The sequence below is a fragment of the Sphaeroforma arctica genome, assembly GCF_001186125.1.
Source record: "Sphaeroforma arctica JP610 unplaced genomic scaffold supercont1.103, whole genome shotgun sequence".
In the NCBI taxonomy this organism is placed as follows: domain Eukaryota; class Ichthyosporea; order Ichthyophonida; genus Sphaeroforma; species Sphaeroforma arctica.
In genome coordinates, this window is record NW_014040455.1 from 52,519 (window position 1) to 71,715 (window position 19,197).

At 41.1% G+C, this 19,197-nt stretch overlaps 4 protein-coding genes across 4 annotated transcripts in view; 2 read left to right on the top strand and 2 right to left on the bottom strand.

Moving 5' to 3' along the window:
• SARC_02328 (hypothetical protein) overlaps positions 1-1,746 on the bottom strand; it is a 5,217-nt gene extending 3,471 nt beyond the window's left edge. The window contains exons 1-3 of the mRNA XM_014303918.1: positions 1,391-1,746; positions 593-633; positions 245-326 (exon numbers count right to left, since the gene is read on the bottom strand). Of these exons, the coding sequence (XP_014159393.1) occupies positions 245-326; positions 593-633; positions 1,391-1,644 (377 nt within the window). The 5' untranslated portion in view covers positions 1,645-1,746. The remainder of the gene's footprint in view (positions 1-244; positions 327-592; positions 634-1,390) is intronic.
• A 2,527-nt stretch (positions 1,747-4,273) lies between these two features.
• SARC_02329 (hypothetical protein) lies at positions 4,274-10,046 on the top strand. The gene is made up of 8 exons (XM_014303919.1): positions 4,274-4,628; positions 6,126-6,248; positions 6,639-6,981; positions 7,239-7,357; positions 7,821-8,032; positions 8,679-8,777; positions 8,990-9,157; positions 9,514-10,046. Exons 1-8 carry the CDS (start codon positions 4,417-4,419, stop codon positions 9,654-9,656), a joined length of 1,419 nt encoding a protein of 472 aa, XP_014159394.1. The 5' UTR covers positions 4,274-4,416; the 3' UTR covers positions 9,657-10,046.
• Positions 10,047-15,527: 5,481 nt separating this feature from the next.
• Positions 15,528-16,927, top strand: SARC_02330 (hypothetical protein; the record flags this gene model as incomplete). Its single annotated transcript, XM_014303920.1, has 2 exons — positions 15,528-15,878; positions 16,280-16,927. 2 exons carry the CDS (start codon positions 15,528-15,530, stop codon positions 16,925-16,927), a joined length of 999 nt encoding a protein of 332 aa, XP_014159395.1.
• A 1,631-nt stretch (positions 16,928-18,558) lies between these two features.
• Positions 18,559-18,858, bottom strand: SARC_02331 (hypothetical protein; the record flags this gene model as incomplete). The annotated part of the gene is made up of 1 exon (XM_014303921.1): positions 18,559-18,858. The coding sequence occupies one exon, from the start codon at positions 18,856-18,858 to the stop codon at positions 18,559-18,561; it is 300 nt and encodes a 99-aa protein (XP_014159396.1).
• Between the last annotated feature and the right edge of the window lie 339 nt (positions 18,859-19,197).

Sequence of the window (19,197 nt, forward strand, 5' to 3'; positions counted from 1 at the left end):
TGTGTGTGTGTGTGTATGTGTGTGTGTATTATATATATATATATGTGTAGTGTGTGTGTGTGTGTGTGTGTGTAATATATATATATATGTGTGTGAGTGTGTGTGCGTGTGTGTGTGTATGTGTAGGTGGGTGTGTGTGTATGTATATATATATATATATATACATATATATATATATATATAACATGTGTGTATGCTTATTGCATCTGTAGACTTAAAACGTTTGTGTCGATGATTATTGTACCTTGAGCGATCTCCTCCTGGAGTCATCATGATAACGGAATCGACAATCTCGCCGTATTTTCCAAAGTAGCTTTGTAGTGTCTCTGTGAAATAGAACAGGGGTGACATTTAATCTTCTGTACTACACCGCAGAAATCTTAATTCGTTTCAAAAATATGACTCGCAAACTGTTGTCTTTTATAGCTTTTTCGCAAGGTTTCGCTTGTACAAACCCCTATGAAAAAAATCACTGCGTACTTGGCGTGTATTATTTGTAAACTTGAGTACACTAAGCTTCTCGCAATTTCCGATACGACTAAAGATCACTACGACAACTCGATGAGAACATTTACACACTAAAGTAACCTACCCTTCGTAGTATTCCAACTAAGGCCACCGATAAACATTTTTCTAAAGTGGCAGATTTGGTGGAGAAGGTAGATTGATAATTAGCTAGACTGCGTCTTGTTCTAATTATCGTGCACCCCTTTGAGATTTGCCCTATGCAATATCTCGCGTATGAGGCCACGCACGATCTATCAGTGTGTTAGACTGTATCCTCCTAACCACGGGTCGAATTGATATGCTCTTTCGATCTTTCTCTACAGGCTATGTAGCTGGCTGCTTTCGATCTAACCTAGAAATACTTAAATCTCAAGAAGCTTGGACGTTATCCTCCGTAGGATGTATTAGTAAGGTAGCGGCAAAACTATTTCAACAGTGAGCACAAAATCCAGGCAAGTCGACTCGATATTCAACTTGAAAATGATAAAACAACGACATTCGAGGTTTGACTCGTGCAGCGGGTGCAGCACATGTTATTTCGTACAAATAAGGTCATCACAATAAGCACGAAGCCACTACATGACTGAATTACGGCCAATACAACGAAAATGCTGCAATATCGCTCCACCAAAGTGAACAAGCGGCGCCCAATCAAGTAAAAATAGCCAATCTTCCCATACATGAATTGAATTATTCAGCGCTAGCACAAACCTACTCAAAATAGTATTTTTTTGATGTACGTGACAGCGAGTGTAACATGTGTGCGTGGCAACTGACAAGGAGACGATGCGGAACCACACAGAACTGTTCCCATTACCTCTCACATATACAAAAATTCATGTCTACACGAATATCATATCTAAACGAATACACACACACGTACCCCTCGGTGCCATCACTTTCCGGCTTTTGGCTTGTATTCTCTTGGTTCGCATTGGGATCATTCTCTGTGTTCAATGCTTTGCTTTGCGCTGCATCGATGAGATCCTCTCCAGTTCCCACCTGCTCGTTGGCATCTACACCCTCAGCCTCCTCTGCGGGAAGCTCTTCTCCGACCTCCTCTTCAGCCTCGATGGCATCGTTGTACAGATCATCCTCGACCTCGTTGTTGGCTTGAGTCTCTACGATGGCGTCCATTGTGGTAGATATGTATATATCTGGCTATATCCGGATAATATAGTGTGGAGGATGATATCTATGCGCACGCAGACTAATACGTGTGTGTGTGTTGAGTGTGTGAGTAATGTAAGTCGTCTTGTGCCGCGTGCATCGATACAATTATTTTGGGCTCTCGCATAGCTGAACACAATTACACACAACTCAACAACGCGCAAGTCACACCCCCTCCACGGGCTCCAGTCTCTCACACAGCACCACACGAGAAAATAAAAACCAAGTTTTTAATTTCACACTGTCGTGTACACACAATGTCGATAAAAACCAGTGTTGATTTTCAGTCACAGACTCTCACTGCCTCACAGGACACAGTGGCCAGCAACTGGTAACTGGCAACTGGCATATTTAGACTTTTCTAAAAATAGTACACCATTAGTTTTTCAATAGCCAACTAGTCATTGGCCAGTGACACAGGTCACCCATGCGCGCGAGTATTTATTTTTCCTTGCTCTTCTTGTACGAATGTACTTCCCAGTACATTTTCACGAGGTTTATTTGCACAGGAGGCCGGAGGGGTACAATTTAGAAGGCTCTATGTATGATTTACACAGGACTAAATTGGTTGTTGTTGTTTTTTGTTGTCTTTTATGTTTTGTTGTTTTTTTATAAATATATATATTTATAGGGGTGGACAACAAAAACATTGGCTTTTGGTGACTGGGATTTTTACAATAGAGGTTGACCCAGAGGAAGATTATTAATGTATGTTCATTGGTTGTTAAATAGCTTAAAATGTTCATCTAGACGAGTTAGCCAAGCATTTTTAATCTCATCCCGATCGGTCTATTGGTTCAAAAGTTAGGGCAAATGCTGGTTTGTACCACAACTGGGTCAAACTAGCCATACGTAGGCGCTGTATAGGTCCATGTACACACATCCCATGCTCCTAGGATAAAAGTATGTTGCTTCAATACTCTTTGGGAGGATATATGTGCTCGCACAGCGACTCTGGAGGTGTATTTCAGGTAACAATTTCTCTTCCTAGTATATTTATTAACATACTTTTATCCTAGGAGCATGAGATGGGTGTACATGGACCTACTCAGCGCCTACGTATGGCTAATTTAACCCAGTTGTGGTACAAACCAGTATTAGCCCTAACTTTTGAATCAATAGGCTGATCGGGATGAGATACAATTTGCGTGGCTAACTCGTCAAGACGAAAATTATAAGCTATTTAATGACCAATGAACGGCAATAATTAAAGTACCTCTGAGTCAACCTCTATAGTAAAAATCCACGTCTTCAAAAAACCTACTGTTTTTGTAGTCCACCCCTATGTAATTCTGATACAGTCAATTTTACTAAAAATAAATACTGAAACTGAGAGTCTGAGCGACTGTAAATAATAATGCATTGACGCGAGAGAGAGCGACACAGTGTATATTTATCTCTTCAAGTTAGTAGATATGTTCTCATCCATAAGCTTCTCTTTATCTTTATACTCTGCCACATTTCGAATTCATGGTCTTGCCTCTATTTAGCTATACCTACCGGTCAATGGTAGCGTACAGTATTAACGTGCAAATCACATATTCGTGTCATAGTAGTAAATGCGTTTGAGTGGTGACGGTTCCTATTCAAACTCTATAATATGTTTCGAGGACACATCTCGTTGGATGTAATTAAATTTCTGGAGGGCATTCCTTGGTCACATTCACAGTATATTCTGCGACTGTGATTGTGTACTAGGCCGAGTACCAAATATCGGAATGAAACGGCATAAGAAGCTTACAATCTCACATTGATAAAAAAATTGCTCATGGCGAGGACTATATATAGATATTATATATATATATATATATACATATATATATAACTAAATCGCTGGTGTAGTTTGATCGTTTATTTCTTACGAGACGTCTATTGCAGTTTACTAACAAATGATGGGCGGTGGCAGTTTGGCAAATTGGTTACATCTGATAAGCTTTACAATTTGAGACGATATATGTTACGTTCTTTTTTAGAAGATTTCCATTCACGTAGCTTGTATTGTGGCTTTATCGAACTGTCCCGATCTTACGAATGTATTACATAAAATATTGAAAACCAATCGCGGTTGCATTTTCCGTTTTGAGATTATGAAAAATGTTACATACCTGTCAGAATCGAAATCGTAGGAACGCTCATATTAAGCTATTCAATTATTGTCTGAAAGCTAGTATATAGCACCTCTCTATGAGAGAGAAGAGATCCGAGTACTGAGTTAGAGATCCAACTTGGGTCTGAGGCTACTTTTCCTCTTGCCTGTCGGCCTGTAGCCTGTACGCCAGGAAGGTGTATTTACATGACAAATACCAACTAAAACGGAAGCTGGGCTGGTGTCCTCAGTCATGCCTCACGTTCTTGAATATGCTCTGTTTTTTTTTGATAAAAAATTGGTACCTAGTCAATTTCAAATTTGGACCGGTCCTAATTTCAGGGTGACTGGTGTCTATATGCGATTGCGCGGGGCAAGTGACTCCCAGAGTGGGCATAAATAGCTTTGTTGGTTAGGTTATTCAGCGCGTGGGGATGGGGATGGGAATGTGTGAAAGTCGAAAAAGCCATGCGATCCGATCTTGGGGCCACCTACAGATATTCAAATACAGTCATAACTACACATTGTATAGATTAGATGGAGAGCTACAAACAGTGAAGTCAACACATAAATAACGTCTGCAATTGTATATATTTATTATATTAGGTCGTAGACGTGAGTATATCCTATTCCGTACACATTCGATAGTAAACATGTCAGGCACAGAGGTCAAGGACGAACAAAATGTCACCGAACAAGTCGATGATTCAGTTGATGAAGTGGTCGGTGAACAAACTGCAGAGGCAGAGGCGGTAGATAGTACTGAGAAAAACACAACTGAAACAGCAGATAGCAAAAAAACGGTAGCAGAAGCTGCGCCAAAGACGGATGAGGCGGCGAAGTCTGATAAGGCTGACATCACTGGGTACGTTCGTGATGCTTGTTTACGCGGCATGTAGCAGCACCGAAACTGACGATGTTATTATCAATGTTGATATATATATGTGTGTGTGTGTGTGTGTGTGTATTACTCAATGTATTTTATTATTATATTATTATTATTATATGTTTATATATGTGTGTGTGTGTGCGTGTGTGTGTGTGTGTATTATTATATGATTATATGATTATATTATATATATGTGTGTGTGTGTGTATGTATTTCTATGTGTGCGTGTGTGTGTATTTCTATGTGTGCGTGTGTGTGCGTGTATATTTAAATTTGTTTGTGTGTATACGTGTGTGCGTGTGTGTGTATGTATATATATGTGTGTGTGTTTGTGTGTGTATTATTTTGATGTATGTATAAATATGTATATGTGTTTGTTTTGGTGAGCATATGCATACATATATATATCCAAAGTGCGTCTAAATGTATGTAAATATATGTGTGTAGCAGTACATTGTATATGCTAGTGGTTGTATGGTCATGAGAACACCATATATACATGTATGATGAGTGTATAAAAAGTACAAACTCTATACTCACATGTAGATATCATCTACATATACACATGTCAATTGTTAGTTTTGCTTGCTGAACGGATTCTTGGATGCGAAAAATCGACTATCATATCACGTGGTCCTAAGTTGTTTACTTTCGCTGGTATCTTCATGTGTTCCTACTACGAAAGAAGTCATTTGTGCATATTGTGAAGTATCATGTCCTAAATCAGAATATGTGGACATGCATACTTGTGTCTGTGTGCAAGTCTGTGAGTGGTCCCGTTTAAATAGTGCTTGTGTGCAAACTGAACTGTGTCGATTGCTGTATGATCCGTGAAGCAGTGAAATTGACCCGAGTTATAGCCAAGAGATAATAGATCGTACTCGAGATACCATACATCGTAGTAGCGTCACGCACAATTTCGATTTTTCAATACTTGTCTCCGACTTTTTTAACCTCATCTCATTGAAGTGATGTATACAATATAGATGTTGTGACCGGGACAGTATCACAAGGGTATTGACACGAAAGCGTAGAGACACACAAAGGCACTTGCACAAACACCGATATCCCCACACCGCCTGACTTATAGTCACCCTACATCCATATGCCACGACCTCTCGCCCATGCCTCACCCTTTCACATACAGGTAGACGCATGTGTACATGCACACACACTTATGCAGATTCTAACGTGCAATTCCATGTACTTGTAGCATTGATCGAATATGCGAATGCTGTCAAATCATATTGATATTCACTTCCTGCTTTGCGCGGATACAGCTGTTCCTATCAATATGTATAGTTTATCTATGCAAAAAATGGTCGTTCTTCACCACTGCCCCTTCGCGTCACTCTTCTGAACGCATAAATTGCTGAGGTAGCAGTGGCCGCCCTGTGCGCCTGACAAATAGAAGAGGGACAACAGATGTGGTTATTGGAAATTAATTTTTATGCATTTTTCTCATTGCCACAGAAAAATTTTTGTTGGTGGCATTGCTGGAGATGCTTCCCAGACTACTCTGAAAGACTTCTTCACACAGTTTGGTGAAGTCAAAGAAGCACAGGTGGTTATGACAAAAGGAAAAGACCGCACAAAGTATGACGTATTAGTGATTGATCAATGGCAAATATGCTACAATTATTGTGGTCTACTGTAAATCGAGTATTTTTGTGGTTATTTACATTCGCATAGGTGTGCGGTTGTTGGCCAGGCAAGCATATCTATATATATATATATATATACTACGCTCAGGAATACATTTGTCCGTGTGTATGTATAGAAGCATTTCTACTGAGTAATGATCTAATCATCTGCATATACGCCTGTTGTCCCTCCGCTATCCGCTAAAATAATACAGTGCAATGGGAAGATTGCCAAACATCTTATGGTGATACTCACCCCTGCAACCTAACGCCGGTAACGATTCGATTGTTGAACGCTGACAATCCGTATATCCCACCCTTGACCTTTACTGTACACCTATAGGGGCTTCGGCTTCGTAACATTTGTAGAGGATGCGACTGTACAAAAGGTTCTCGATGCCGCACCACTTAAAATGGGGGAGAGACCGATAGAAGCCAAGCGGTGTGTAGCCAATGCTGAACGCAAGGAGAAACCTGCTAATAAGAAACCCGCACAAACAAACGGCGCCTTCAATACCAAACCGGCGTTTACAGCCGGCGGAGGCAACTATCACGGCGGCAATTTTGAGCAGAAGATTTTCATTGGGGGTCTTTCCCCAGAAACTACCGAGGAGTCTGTGAAGACGGCTATGTCTAAGTTTGGTGCTGTGGAAGAGGTCCGCGTCATGAAGGATAAGCTGACAGGGGTACGTGCGTGCATTAGCCTACAATCAAATGCCATGTATATCAGATCGCGCATAGTGTTTATCTGCATGGGCTATATTACAATGTCTGAGCACGCGAGCTTCCAAATTCAGTGCTTTGTCCTTGGAAACGAGTCTAAGTGTCGGACATATATGATGTTGGATTTGATAACTAGTTTGTTACCCACTTGCATCTACCAAAACTTTTCGATGGAATCTTTTGCATCTCTAAACGTATTGTTCTTTACTTTTTGTCACAGAAATCGAGGTGTTTTGGATTTGTCACATTTGAGAATAAATTGACCGTCAGCATTGTTACACAAAAAAGCCACTATGAAATAGACGGCAAGCAGATTGAAGTGAAGAGAGCCGAGCAAAGGTATTTCGGTAAACGCTAGAAATATGCGTGTAGTCAAAATGCTTGTTTTCGTTGGCTAATATATATACAGTGCCATTGTTGATGTGTGAGGTCGCAGTATTTATATATGCGAGTGAGTTGCAAATGAGCCCCTACTATTCTGATTATCGTATGTAGGTGGGCATGCCCTATGAGTAGACGTCCTTAAGACCCGGTTCGTGCACGAAATGTTTCAACTACCTTCAAATTGCAGCCTGCTAAAAGTCTATATTGATGCACACCGGACCTGAACTTTTTAAGTATTTATCTATGTAGTATCTCAGTATATCTCAGAACTTTAGGTGCTTTTTGGATTCGAATTTGGAGTAAGTTTATACCTGAGACACGTTGGTATTGCCTTCACCTTGTGCCTTATACAAACTACCTTCAGCTACAACACTACTGACAAACATATTTTCTCATCCCGCTCACTTCGGCCACTCAGGCCTGATCCCCGTGCTGGGGGCGCAATGCCCAGTCGAGGTGGTCGGGGGGGTATGCGTGGTGGCATGCAAGTGTACAACAATAGGGCCATGCCTATGCCATACGGTGCTGCACCTTACGCCAGACCCACACCTATGGGCGTATATGGCCAGCAAGCGTACGGAGGTGGCAAATTCGGTGCACCCGGAAAAGGTCCATTTGTTCCCCTTGGAGGTATGTATGGCGATTGGTAATGGATTGTAATATTCGGGTGAAATCGTAGTTTGGGAGACGATCGAACGGAAGCTGTCTTTTATTGAATAGAAGAATTGGATATTTTTGTTGTTCGGGAGCAGCAGAGTATTCGACTTGTGGCGTGTGAGTTGTTTGATACGAGAGCGAGGATTAGTTGCTCTGACGTATAGCTTCATCGAACCACATTGTGTCTGTTTTGACTACTTGCACGTGTGAGTTGTAGACGGAGCGTTCTATGCAGGATTATTGCGTTATCAGTTTCGGTAAAGAATGTGTCTAGCAATAAATAGCGTTTTATTTTATTTATTTTGAAGCTGTGACACTAGTGCTGTATTTTTGTTTCTTTTTGTTTTTTTACGTCTTCGTTCTTCAGTTTGGAAATAGTTTGCGGTCATGATCACTGGAAATGATCGCTAAATCTGATATAAGACCCTCAAATGCTTAGTATCCGTCACATGTGAGTGAAATTGAAAGTTTAAAACAAATAGTAACGTGTTTGTTGCTCTGTTTCTTCACAGCGCTCTAAACTATCAGTTGCTCAAAACAGTAAATTAGTTAATGTTGTGAACTGGTATAGTGATGCAGAATATGTATCTCTCCTCACTCCGCCTTCCAAATAACCCAGGTGCTGGTGCTTACGGTCAACCGCCTGTCAGTGGTGCGCCAGCGAGGGGGGGGCGAGGTGGCGCTGCTAGGGGCGGCTTTGCTCGTGCCAATGCCCAAGGTATGTGTATGGTTACTTTGGAGGCCCAACACCTGGATGTACCAGCGATTATCGCCGCACTACACAGTGATACTTGTCCCACGATGTAGTATCAAACTTTTGATATTGACATCTGACTTTGGTTCTGACTCTGCTAGTTTAAGCTGACCTACTTTGTATGGAGTCAATAGTTAAATGTCGGCCACGCTAAAGCATATCTTTTCATCTCACAGCATACAACCAGCCTCTAGCAGCATCGTACGGTACCCAAGATCCCTACGCACAAAATGGTACATATGGTGCAGATGCTTATGGTTACGAGCAACTGCAGGCGTATGGCAGACCGTCAGTAGACTATGGATACGGAGCAACTGCACAGCAGGGTTTCGAATCTTATGATGGTATGTATCTATGATTATCCCGGTGGTTTTTTAATCGGTCCACTTGTGATTTTGCGCTGCAGCTTTGGCCAATCATAGTAGTTTTTCCATGATTGGCCATCTAATACGTTCTGTATGACTAAACGACAGAGTGTATGTCAACCTGATGCAAAGGCAATCAAATTTTAGTTTGATTGATTGATTTGGCCTCGTATAAGAGATGTTAGGTAGACTACCATGTCGGCGTTCATAGGGGGAGGCAATTTTATATGATGTACAGTTCCTGTGCAAGTCAATTTGCCGCCGCTATGAACCGTGAGCGAAAGTTAAAATTATACAAACAGAATACTGATCCACCTCCTCATCATGCTATTCAGGATATGGCCAACCCACTCAACAGGCGGCCCCTGTATACGGTGGAGGTTACGCGGATAACAATGCTTACGGCACGACTGCATGCCAAAGTCAGGGGCATGATGCAGCTGCTAGAGACGCTCGCTACACACCTTACGGTCGCTAAGTAATAATAATCATAAACAAACGAAAAGTCTGATCACGGGTTACGGTATTTCAAGACACTGGCTAGTGCACAAGAATCGCATGTGTGCTCATCGCTTGTTTCCGTTCGTTCGGAATGGCTTAGTATGTAATTGACACTACTAGAGGGTCAAAGCCAGATGCATTCCGACAAAAATAGGCTTTACTCCATTGAAAGCTATTTCACAGTTGTCAAGCTACTACTCCAATATTGAATGTCGAATGTAAAGTTATCAATCAATATCAGCGGTACTTCACGATTAGATTTGAAAACGCTACATCTGATTACTTACCATCGAGGGTTTTAACGAAACGAAATACATACGGTACAACCATTTGCGACCAAAATAAAAAGGTAAAGCCTGAAAGTAACTATAAAAAAATAGACAACTTGCAAGTTGAATTGTGTATTTGCAGCGAACGAAAATATCGAGGTATAGTAAAAGTGACGACTATTCCTATCTGACGGTAGCTTTGCCACCATGAGCCACTACTGACTACTGTATGCTCACTGTGGTATGAGAAATCTTCACGAGACAATGAAGAAAGAAAAATCCAGGTATCATACATGCTGCCAGCAAATGACTACCTTGAAAGGGGGAAAGTTACACCTCATTCATTCGCTGCTTTGAAAGCAGCAGATACCACTTCCTTTCTACCTAAAGCTCGTGAGCCTCTGTTCTGTTGCGGCTGAGCGAGACACAGTGGGTAAAGAGCTACCGTGGTGATGCTTACTATAGAAATGAGCTATTGTTTGATTATAGTGTGTTATATAACATGTGCTGGCAATGATGTATAGTAGAAAGTATACCACGCAGAGCACCGAAAAGATGTATTTTGCTTTATTTACTGACGCCTCTGTACTAGTTACAGTTACGTGTACAGAATGACAAACTTTATAGTAATCCCTATAAACGCGAGCTAAATTGCCTATTCTAAGCCGCTCCTTTCCATAGCGAGTCGACGAATAAGAACAACTTGATCGTCTCCCCAGGGATTTAGAGACAATCGGTCGGAGATGGAATGACGATGATCTCGCGTGTTGCCATTGCTTTCAAAAATCTATTCATCCTAAAGGTTTGCGTAAGTGGCAATCAGCGCCGAATCACCCACGTTGTGTATTTGTCTCTTGATCACATTACAAACGTATGTGGCTCCCCGATTGACGTGCCTAATAGCAGTTGTTGACATTACTTTTGAACTACTTCTCCATATTTTATTTTCAACACGGACATTTCTACAAAATTTTGGACTCTGAAACGCCTTTTTCAGCTACCCCAAACTGGGGCTTTTCAGCTACCCCGAAAAGTGTTTTTATCTCAGACCACGGTTCCGTAAACTCAGCGTTAATTTTGACGTGTACATAAATTTTAACAACACCTGCGTTGGCTATCAAATCTGCTTGTGATATAGCTATTGAGTGTGAGCGAGTAATTTATATTTAGAGACACAAAAACTCCAGCGATACTAATGCATTTGCAACCTAAGGGTCAATAAGTCCTATTAGAGTAAATAATCAAGTGGTGGAATACATATGCATGTAATATCTGCACTCGCAGATGGTCATAGCAATATTTCTATTCACATAGCCCTTGTGTACCGTCCATTCATATTAAGAACATGGTAATTACTATTATTGAAATCTTCTTCACTTTCATTCTCTCTGAAGGATCGTCTATTCATATTTTTATATTTCCACGCGCAGATTTAAACCTCACTATTTTGGTAGTACTCAAGCGTGCACTTGTGCTTGTGTAATTAATGATGAAATTTGCAATAGTATTTATATGTCGAATGTAAACCCCCCGACGAAATCATTTCATTGTGCACACGTTAACCTACGAGATTAGACATATGTCTAAGAGGGACTCGCCTAGATACTATTAGTTTTAATTATTGAAGATGGTAATACAGGTATGCTCTATTTAAAACATAATTTGCTCTCAGTAGCAGCGATATATGTCTATGTACACACATACTATTTTAGTATGGACATGTATGCATATTCCAATATGCTTTTGTGTAGCGGAACTCATACTTGCAATTAGTTTGATTGCGTATCAATCGATGGCAATATTAATACAATGAAATGTGTACTTATAAACAAATATATGCCAATATAGATTTTTACGTACGCAAGATTAAGTGTTTGCAAGCAGGAGAAGCTGTACATACAGAGCCACAAGTGACCCGCGTTATGCACGTTGCTGAAAATAGTAGATAATAGGCACATGTATCTCTGTGATGATTTATGCATGTTCAAGTGCTTGAACGTACCTATATTGCCCTTACAGATTGTGTGCTGATGAGATCAGTATTCCTGCGCATGCATAACTATTGTGTAGCATCTTGGGACCAGATTATCAAAAAGCCAATACAAATCCCAAAACCTCAGAATCAATTGAGTTATGGAATTAGGATTCAAACATTCCTGATATTAGTCATCAGAAACATTAGCGGTAGAACCGGTACGTTTTACCGGGACTCTGTGTATGAGACAAACACTCGAGTAGAAACCAGTCTAGTGAATTAGAAAACACAGATAAAAATTCAATCCGGTACTCTCAGGCTAATGACTTTTCCTAGCTGAGCTAATCGTACTTGAGAAAAGGTCTATTGTATCCTTTGACTCGTACCTTTCGGCTACTCTCCATACTCTATATTTTTATATAAATATCCTTACTTAGGTAAGCCAAAACAAAGCTGACGTAGGATTACCAAAGACAAGTGAGAAATGAAAATATCTGCCAGGGGGTCTTAAAAAATTTACTTTATGGCAAGAAGCTGAGTAAGAAGGAGCACAGAAGGTGCAGATACGAGACAGTACCAGGAGGGTACCAGCTGAGGAACAATATCCGGCTCAACGAAATACGAAGAAAGGAGGACGAGGAAGCAAAGAAGAAGTTGCCTTTCGCACCAGGACGACAACGGAGACCAATAAGGTAGTGTTCCATAAGTTTTGTGTATACAGGGGCGAAGAAATCACCCCAAGTGTCAAAGTGATATATTCATCAATGTTGTGGATTTTCTATAATAAAAAAGCGTGAAAAGAATGATTTGAATAGTACACTGTATATTCACGTAATATTAAGGAAGCCCTAATAGTCATAAGTAGCTACAACAGTTGTGAAGAATCACGAACTTGCACAGGCTAAAGTATTTAGAAGCCACTATAACAATTCTCATTCGAGGAATATCCAGGACCGCACAGTAAAACGCCTGTGGGATATAGCTGGGAACATTTACAGGCTTCATGGGAAGACGAGTTTAGCCATAGGGCATCCAATCTTTCATATAGCTATGAGATTCTAGTCGATAAGTATACCAACACATCTCAAGGTCAACGACTAAGATACTCAAACTATAAGAAATACTAGAGTCCGTCAGCACCAAATAGGTTTTCATGTGTAAGTAATCAGACTATAGAGAAGTTCTTAGAGAATGAGGCTGGTACATCAAATGAGATGACAATTAGCACTACGAAATCAAGATAACTATGACACCAGTGATTTGAGTTAAATCAATTACAAATGATTGGACAAAAGAAAGGCATCCGAATATAAGAGCAAAGCGATCCAAGAGCCAAGCACTCAAATAAATGCCTGCGAGATCGAATCTAGTGAAATCAATGCTAGAATAAGAAGCCATGTCACTGAGAGACTAGCAAATCACTAATATCACAAGGGTAACAACAACAAAGACCAACACAAATAGTCAGGAAGACAATACACAGGTGGTGGTCAAGGTTAACAACCAGGGTATTTGACAGAGAGAAGCATTCGACAAATACACATTGTGAGATCAAAGACGTATTTCATGGGTCGCGTGCACATTATTATCTAGTGGACTGAATGACTAATAAAATTAATATTAGGCTTCCACATCAACAAAAAGTGAACAAAGATAGGACACGTAGCCGAGTATAACCAGTCCGGAACCAGACAACCCAAGAAAACATTCATGATGCAAATAGCATCATGTAGATACGTGAAAGAGGGAAATCAAATTGAACCAAGTGACACGGATACGCAGATACAGTGACCATAATGTACACTAGTACTGCACACATGAATAAAGCATAGGCAAGAAACATTTCGCTCAAATCTGCCACACATGAGCAACTAGCTCAACACTGTGCAATATAAACAATAAATTCCGATCAAATGGACGATTAGTTCAATGGCGTGGACATGTCATGCAATCACAAGTTTCATGGAAAGTAAACTACAATGTTAAGAATTTTTACGATGTACAAATACAACTAAGCAGTAAGAACACACACGTAACGAATGATTAGATTCGCAAGAGACCAAATCAGGGCACACAATCAAGCAGATTGAGAACACAATTGCCAACAAAGACAAAGGGTGAGGGTGCCACGAATGAATACTGTCAGAACGATCAGTTCAGATCAGGAAATGACGGAAACAAACAGTCACACACTTGTAGTTCAACACAGTACAAACTTCAATAGAGTGTAATGAAGAAAGATCATCACACGTGACTCAATTGAAGACGAACATCACGACCAAGAACAATCAACACTTGACTCGATTTTTTAAGACCCTAATCTAGAAAAAAAAATAGAAAAATACCACACACGCGTTACCTAAATATCGCTATACATGGCTATTGAAATAGAGGTGATTGAGACAAGAACATCGGTACCTTCAAGTAGATGGTAGGATGACTACAACGGATGCTGTAGGTGGTTTCTTACTTTTAGCTAGCGGTGGCTATATTTATTTGGATTTTTTATCTATTAGCTATGCCATGGCTACGACTTGGCTACAGCTTGGCTACAGCTTGGCACAAATCTTGACTACGGCGTGGCTACAATATTTACTTTTGTGATGACAAAATTTGAACTCATTCTTTTAATCTGTTTGGACATAGCCTTCTGAAAATTGAACATTTGGACACAATTTTTTTTGGCGGAATAATTGTTCAATCAGATTTACTTTATTTTTAAATTTGATCAAAGATGTAACTCGGAGAGGGTTGTGGCTATATGGAGAACAGCCATATCTACCAAACTATGAATGCTATGAATACCTGTCCAATGGTGGCTCGTCTTTATTCTACCTCAGCTTTCCATTGCCGTATCGCAATTGGTTGTAGCTTCAATAGCCATGTATAGCGTGATGTTGCGATTGCTAATTCGTCTTCCAATATTTTGTTCTTGGAGTAAAGGAAAAGGTAGATTAGGGTTTTAAGACGAACATCACGGGTGCAATCAAGGCCTGAACACCAAAGGTAAGGGCAATACAAGATAGCATACACACGCGGCACAACACAGCAATTACGCAACTACTTCGAAGAAGTCGAGGAACAATTAGTGCAATAGACGAAGAACATATCAGGTATTACCATCAACACAGTTCGGTACGAGACCGAATCTCTCAGGTGACGTCACTAACGCACCAGTTCGGTACCGCATCGAACATCGGGCAGTAAGGCCGAACTTTACAGATGACGTCAATAGGACCGAACATCTAGTTAACAACACATGAGAAAATAATTTCACATATGACGAAAGAAACACAATTAAGTCCACACGTGACTAAATACGCTTAACCAACAAACATCAAATATACTTTCATAATCACAGAAAGGAACACAGCAAGCTACCGCACAACACAGAACGGTAAACACTTCTCACGAAAGCGCAGCAAGGCGTGATCATGACAAAGGTAAGTAAGAAAAGTTATCTTTTTATTTATTTTATACAAGTTACAGCAAACACAAGGGGGGGGAAGAGCTTATTCGCACAGAATATAGCACCGGACTTTACTAATAATCTGCAATACACACACACTAACACAGAAAATTCAAAACCCTACAACAAACGTGTATGGTGGTGCAGGAGGGTGACGCTAACGCCAATGATACGGGGGACAGCCCAGCAGGGGAGCCAGCCCCAGGTAGTGGCTCACGCCTGCAGGTACCTAGTGGGGTACCCACGCAGGCATCAGTAATACGTTTAGGAATAGACAAAAGCATTTGTCAAGGCAACTATGTCCTGTTTAGTAGGCTTGTAGCTAAATTGGAACAAACAGTGCCTGCAGTCATCGAGAGTTTACATAAGTTGAAAGTAGCCACTTACGATCAACACCCAGAACGTCGCATGCCATTGGTAGACACCGAACTCAGAAAGAGATACTATCAAGCTATCAATGAGTGTGGTGACGAAGCAGAGGATGAAGTAATCCAAATCAGTCAGTTTATTAGTGAGTTAAAGAGTATGCGTTCATGCTTAAGTGATAAAGTCGATGAACCTGCACTATTGATATTACTAAAGACCTCAGAACTCTTGAAGTTGCCAAGAGACGGTAATTTCGAAATGGAAAATTGTGAAGACATTATATAGTTTACTACGCAATGCAGAGACCTGTTCCTGGCTAAGTCAATGCCTCTAGGTCAGTACCCAGCACTTGTGAGATGTCTATTAGATTCTACTGATGTCAGAGAACACCAAATGTGTACTCAATGAGATACATACGTGGCTCAGAGACGCAGGTCACAAAGCAATACACTGATCCAGAGCAATTCAATAGAATTATTATTGATAGACTTGGGTATCACCCAGTGGATTATCTATCATAGAAGTTTCTCAATGACACGAAGAACAAGGCACTGAACGTAGAGGTGCGCATAGAGCAGTTGCATAGAACAATGCAAGTGTTGGAGGAGCGTTACCGAGACACAGACAAGGAGCCAATACACACTCAACTCCTCAAAGTAGCAAGATACAAGGCACTCATATACTATAGACAGCAAGAGAAGGTAGATACAATCATTGAAACAGACAAACTGCCTGATGGAAGTGACGGACCCTTATCAGATATGAAACATAGTGTGTTCTACTATCTCACTGAAGCATCCATAAAAGCAGCAGCTAAAGTACAGGCAGATCGTTTGTACATAGAGCGTAAGAGATACAGCTCTAAGACGGCAAATCTAGCCAAGCTCACAACGCTATATACCACCGCTGCTGCCAAGCGTCATAAACCAAACAATGGCACACGAAGACAAACTCGGGCAGCAGGACAACCACATAAGAAAAAAAGAGCACAAATACGTGCATGTCCTTATTGTAAGGTGTCAGCCCCACATCGATTTAGCCAATGTCCTATGAAGGCATCAGATCAAAACAAGAAGGCTGAGGAGCGTATCAAGAATGATATGCAAGTAGCCAGACTATCCATAACCTCAGGGAAGGTAGAGGATATGAGAGATAGCGATGAGTCCTGAAACAACGGGTGGGCGGAACCAAACATGATTGGCCTGACTGACAGGCTGAATGTAAATACAGATGAATAAACGTTGCTAATAAATGCAAATGATATAAATTACGAACCTTTGTCCTTGCTTCCCGCACCACGAAACCAAAAATTACATATTGACATATAAATCAATGGCAATACATACAATGCACTAATAGACTCCGGTGCACAACGCTCGTGTATGGACAAGAGTATAGTAACTGAACTATATTTATCAGTCAGAGCGCAGCCGGGATACATACAACTTGTACAAACAGACGCGAGAACACACAGAACAAGATCAACCCAAGTATGCGACATTGATTATGGAGGACGAAAACCCTCTCAATGTTTTGAAGTATTGGACCTACCAGACAAGAAGGCACCAATACTCCTAGGTGTGGACACACTTCCATACATAAGTATATACATAGCAGGATTAAAAAAATACACTTATACCAACAGATACAAAATGGCAATCACTACTCACTCCACATGAGGAAGATCCAGAGCATGAGCAAAAGCGTTTCAGAGTCATTTGCAGACCTTTTAGAGACCAGCGCGAACATGCATCCTGACATACATTGCAACCTACCAGGCTCTAAAGTTACAGTACCCGTAAATGAAATTAATTTCAGACAAATGAGGCACGCCAAAAGTCAACTTTGTACCCCATAAATACATCCCAAAAATGGGTGAAATTGTGACGAGGTGGCTTACAGACGGCCACATATACAAACGAACAACGTATAGAGTATGGAGAGTAGCTGAAGGTACGAGCCAAAGGAGACAATAGACCTCTTCTCAAGCACGGTTGTCTCAGGTTGGAAAAGTCCATAGTCTGAGAGAACCGAACTGAGTCTTTATTCGTGTTTTCTAATTCACTAGACTCAGGTTTCTACTCGAGGGTTTCTCTCACACGCGGAGCCCCGGTATAGCTTACTGGTTCTACCGCTAATATTTCTGATGACTAATATTCGAAATATTGGCACCGCCAACTGTCTTATGTTTAAATCCTATTCCAAAACTCAATATTGATTATTCTGAGTTTTTGGGATTTGGATTGGCTTTTTGATAATCTGGTCCCTAGATGCTACAGCCCCCCAACTTTATACTTCTTAGCCTGCGTAGGAGTAGAAAGTGACATCTTACAGTACTAGATTATGTAGAGGTTGTTCAGAGAAAAACTTGTCCCTTAGGGGGCATAAGATGAAAAACTTGCCACCATTATCTATTGATACGAATTACCTATTGATAAATTTATACTATGACGTGAGTTCTCAACCACGCTCATTGGAGTCAGTCTTTACCGGTGCACTTGGTTGATCTCAACTTGGCTTAGGAAAACGCCTCTCAACGGTGGCTCTACAACCGAGTCTTTGGTCCTTATCCCTCTGGTATGTGGGCGGAGCATGCTTCAAGGCGAGAAAAGCGGGTGCGTCCTTTGGTATCAGTGAGACTTGCTTAGGTTCGCCACCTCGTGCGCTTTCTGTTGCTCGTTGTTCTTTCATCAGTGCCCGTTGCTGTTGATTTTGTTTGCCTTGATTGCTTTCGTTTGCGTCGAGTGAGTTGACGGTATAGTGTAAGAAAATCAGCATCTGCGATGTCTGATTCCTGCGTCTAGATACGCTCCCCATCAGTCCAACGCAGTAGGTACTCCTGGAATCCATCACCTCGGATGGACCTTCTGTGGTCGACTATCGAGGAGAACTGAGTCTCCTCGGTTGGTTGTACGTGATTGTTGGAGGTAAATGCTTCCGGGGCATTGGCCTTTTTTACGAGTCCAATTAGCTCAGCACTGACTGAGATAGGATATTCGGGGGCTTTGTTAGTCCCATCAGGGTTACAGACAAAATACCCGTTGCCCTCCCTGCATACTATTTTGTATGGTCCGCCATATGGTGCTGTCCTCTTGTCCATTTCATCTTGATAGCAGACCATGACAATGTCCCCTTACTGGAAGTGTACACACCTCTTTTGGTATTTTTGGTCGTATGTTGCGCACATCTTCTCTTGATATTGCACATCATCTAAACCCTAAACCCTTAGGTCGGCTGTTCGTGCGTTCTGAACGTAGTCCATCGCCCCCTTGTGGTCGTCGGTTCGTGGGGGCGAGCCGTCGTACGGATCTGGGCTTCTTGTATATCGGGACTTAGCAATTGTAGTAAGGCATGTGTCTCCATGAGGTGTAAAAATACGGCCTACGGTCAGTCTAAAATAACAAGATCAAATGAGATAAGACATCGGTTTTTATTTGTA

Coding starts and splice junctions, on each gene's coding strand:
- SARC_02329 (XM_014303919.1), top strand. CDS start 4,417: ATGTCAGGCACAGAGGTCAAGGACGAACAAAATGTCACCGAACAAGTC. Junction 8,778..8,989: donor TGCTCGTGCCAATGCCCAAG/GTATGTGTATGG, acceptor TTCATCTCACAG/CATACAACCAGCCTCTAGCA. Junction 9,158..9,513: donor GGGTTTCGAATCTTATGATG/GTATGTATCTAT, acceptor CATGCTATTCAG/GATATGGCCAACCCACTCAA.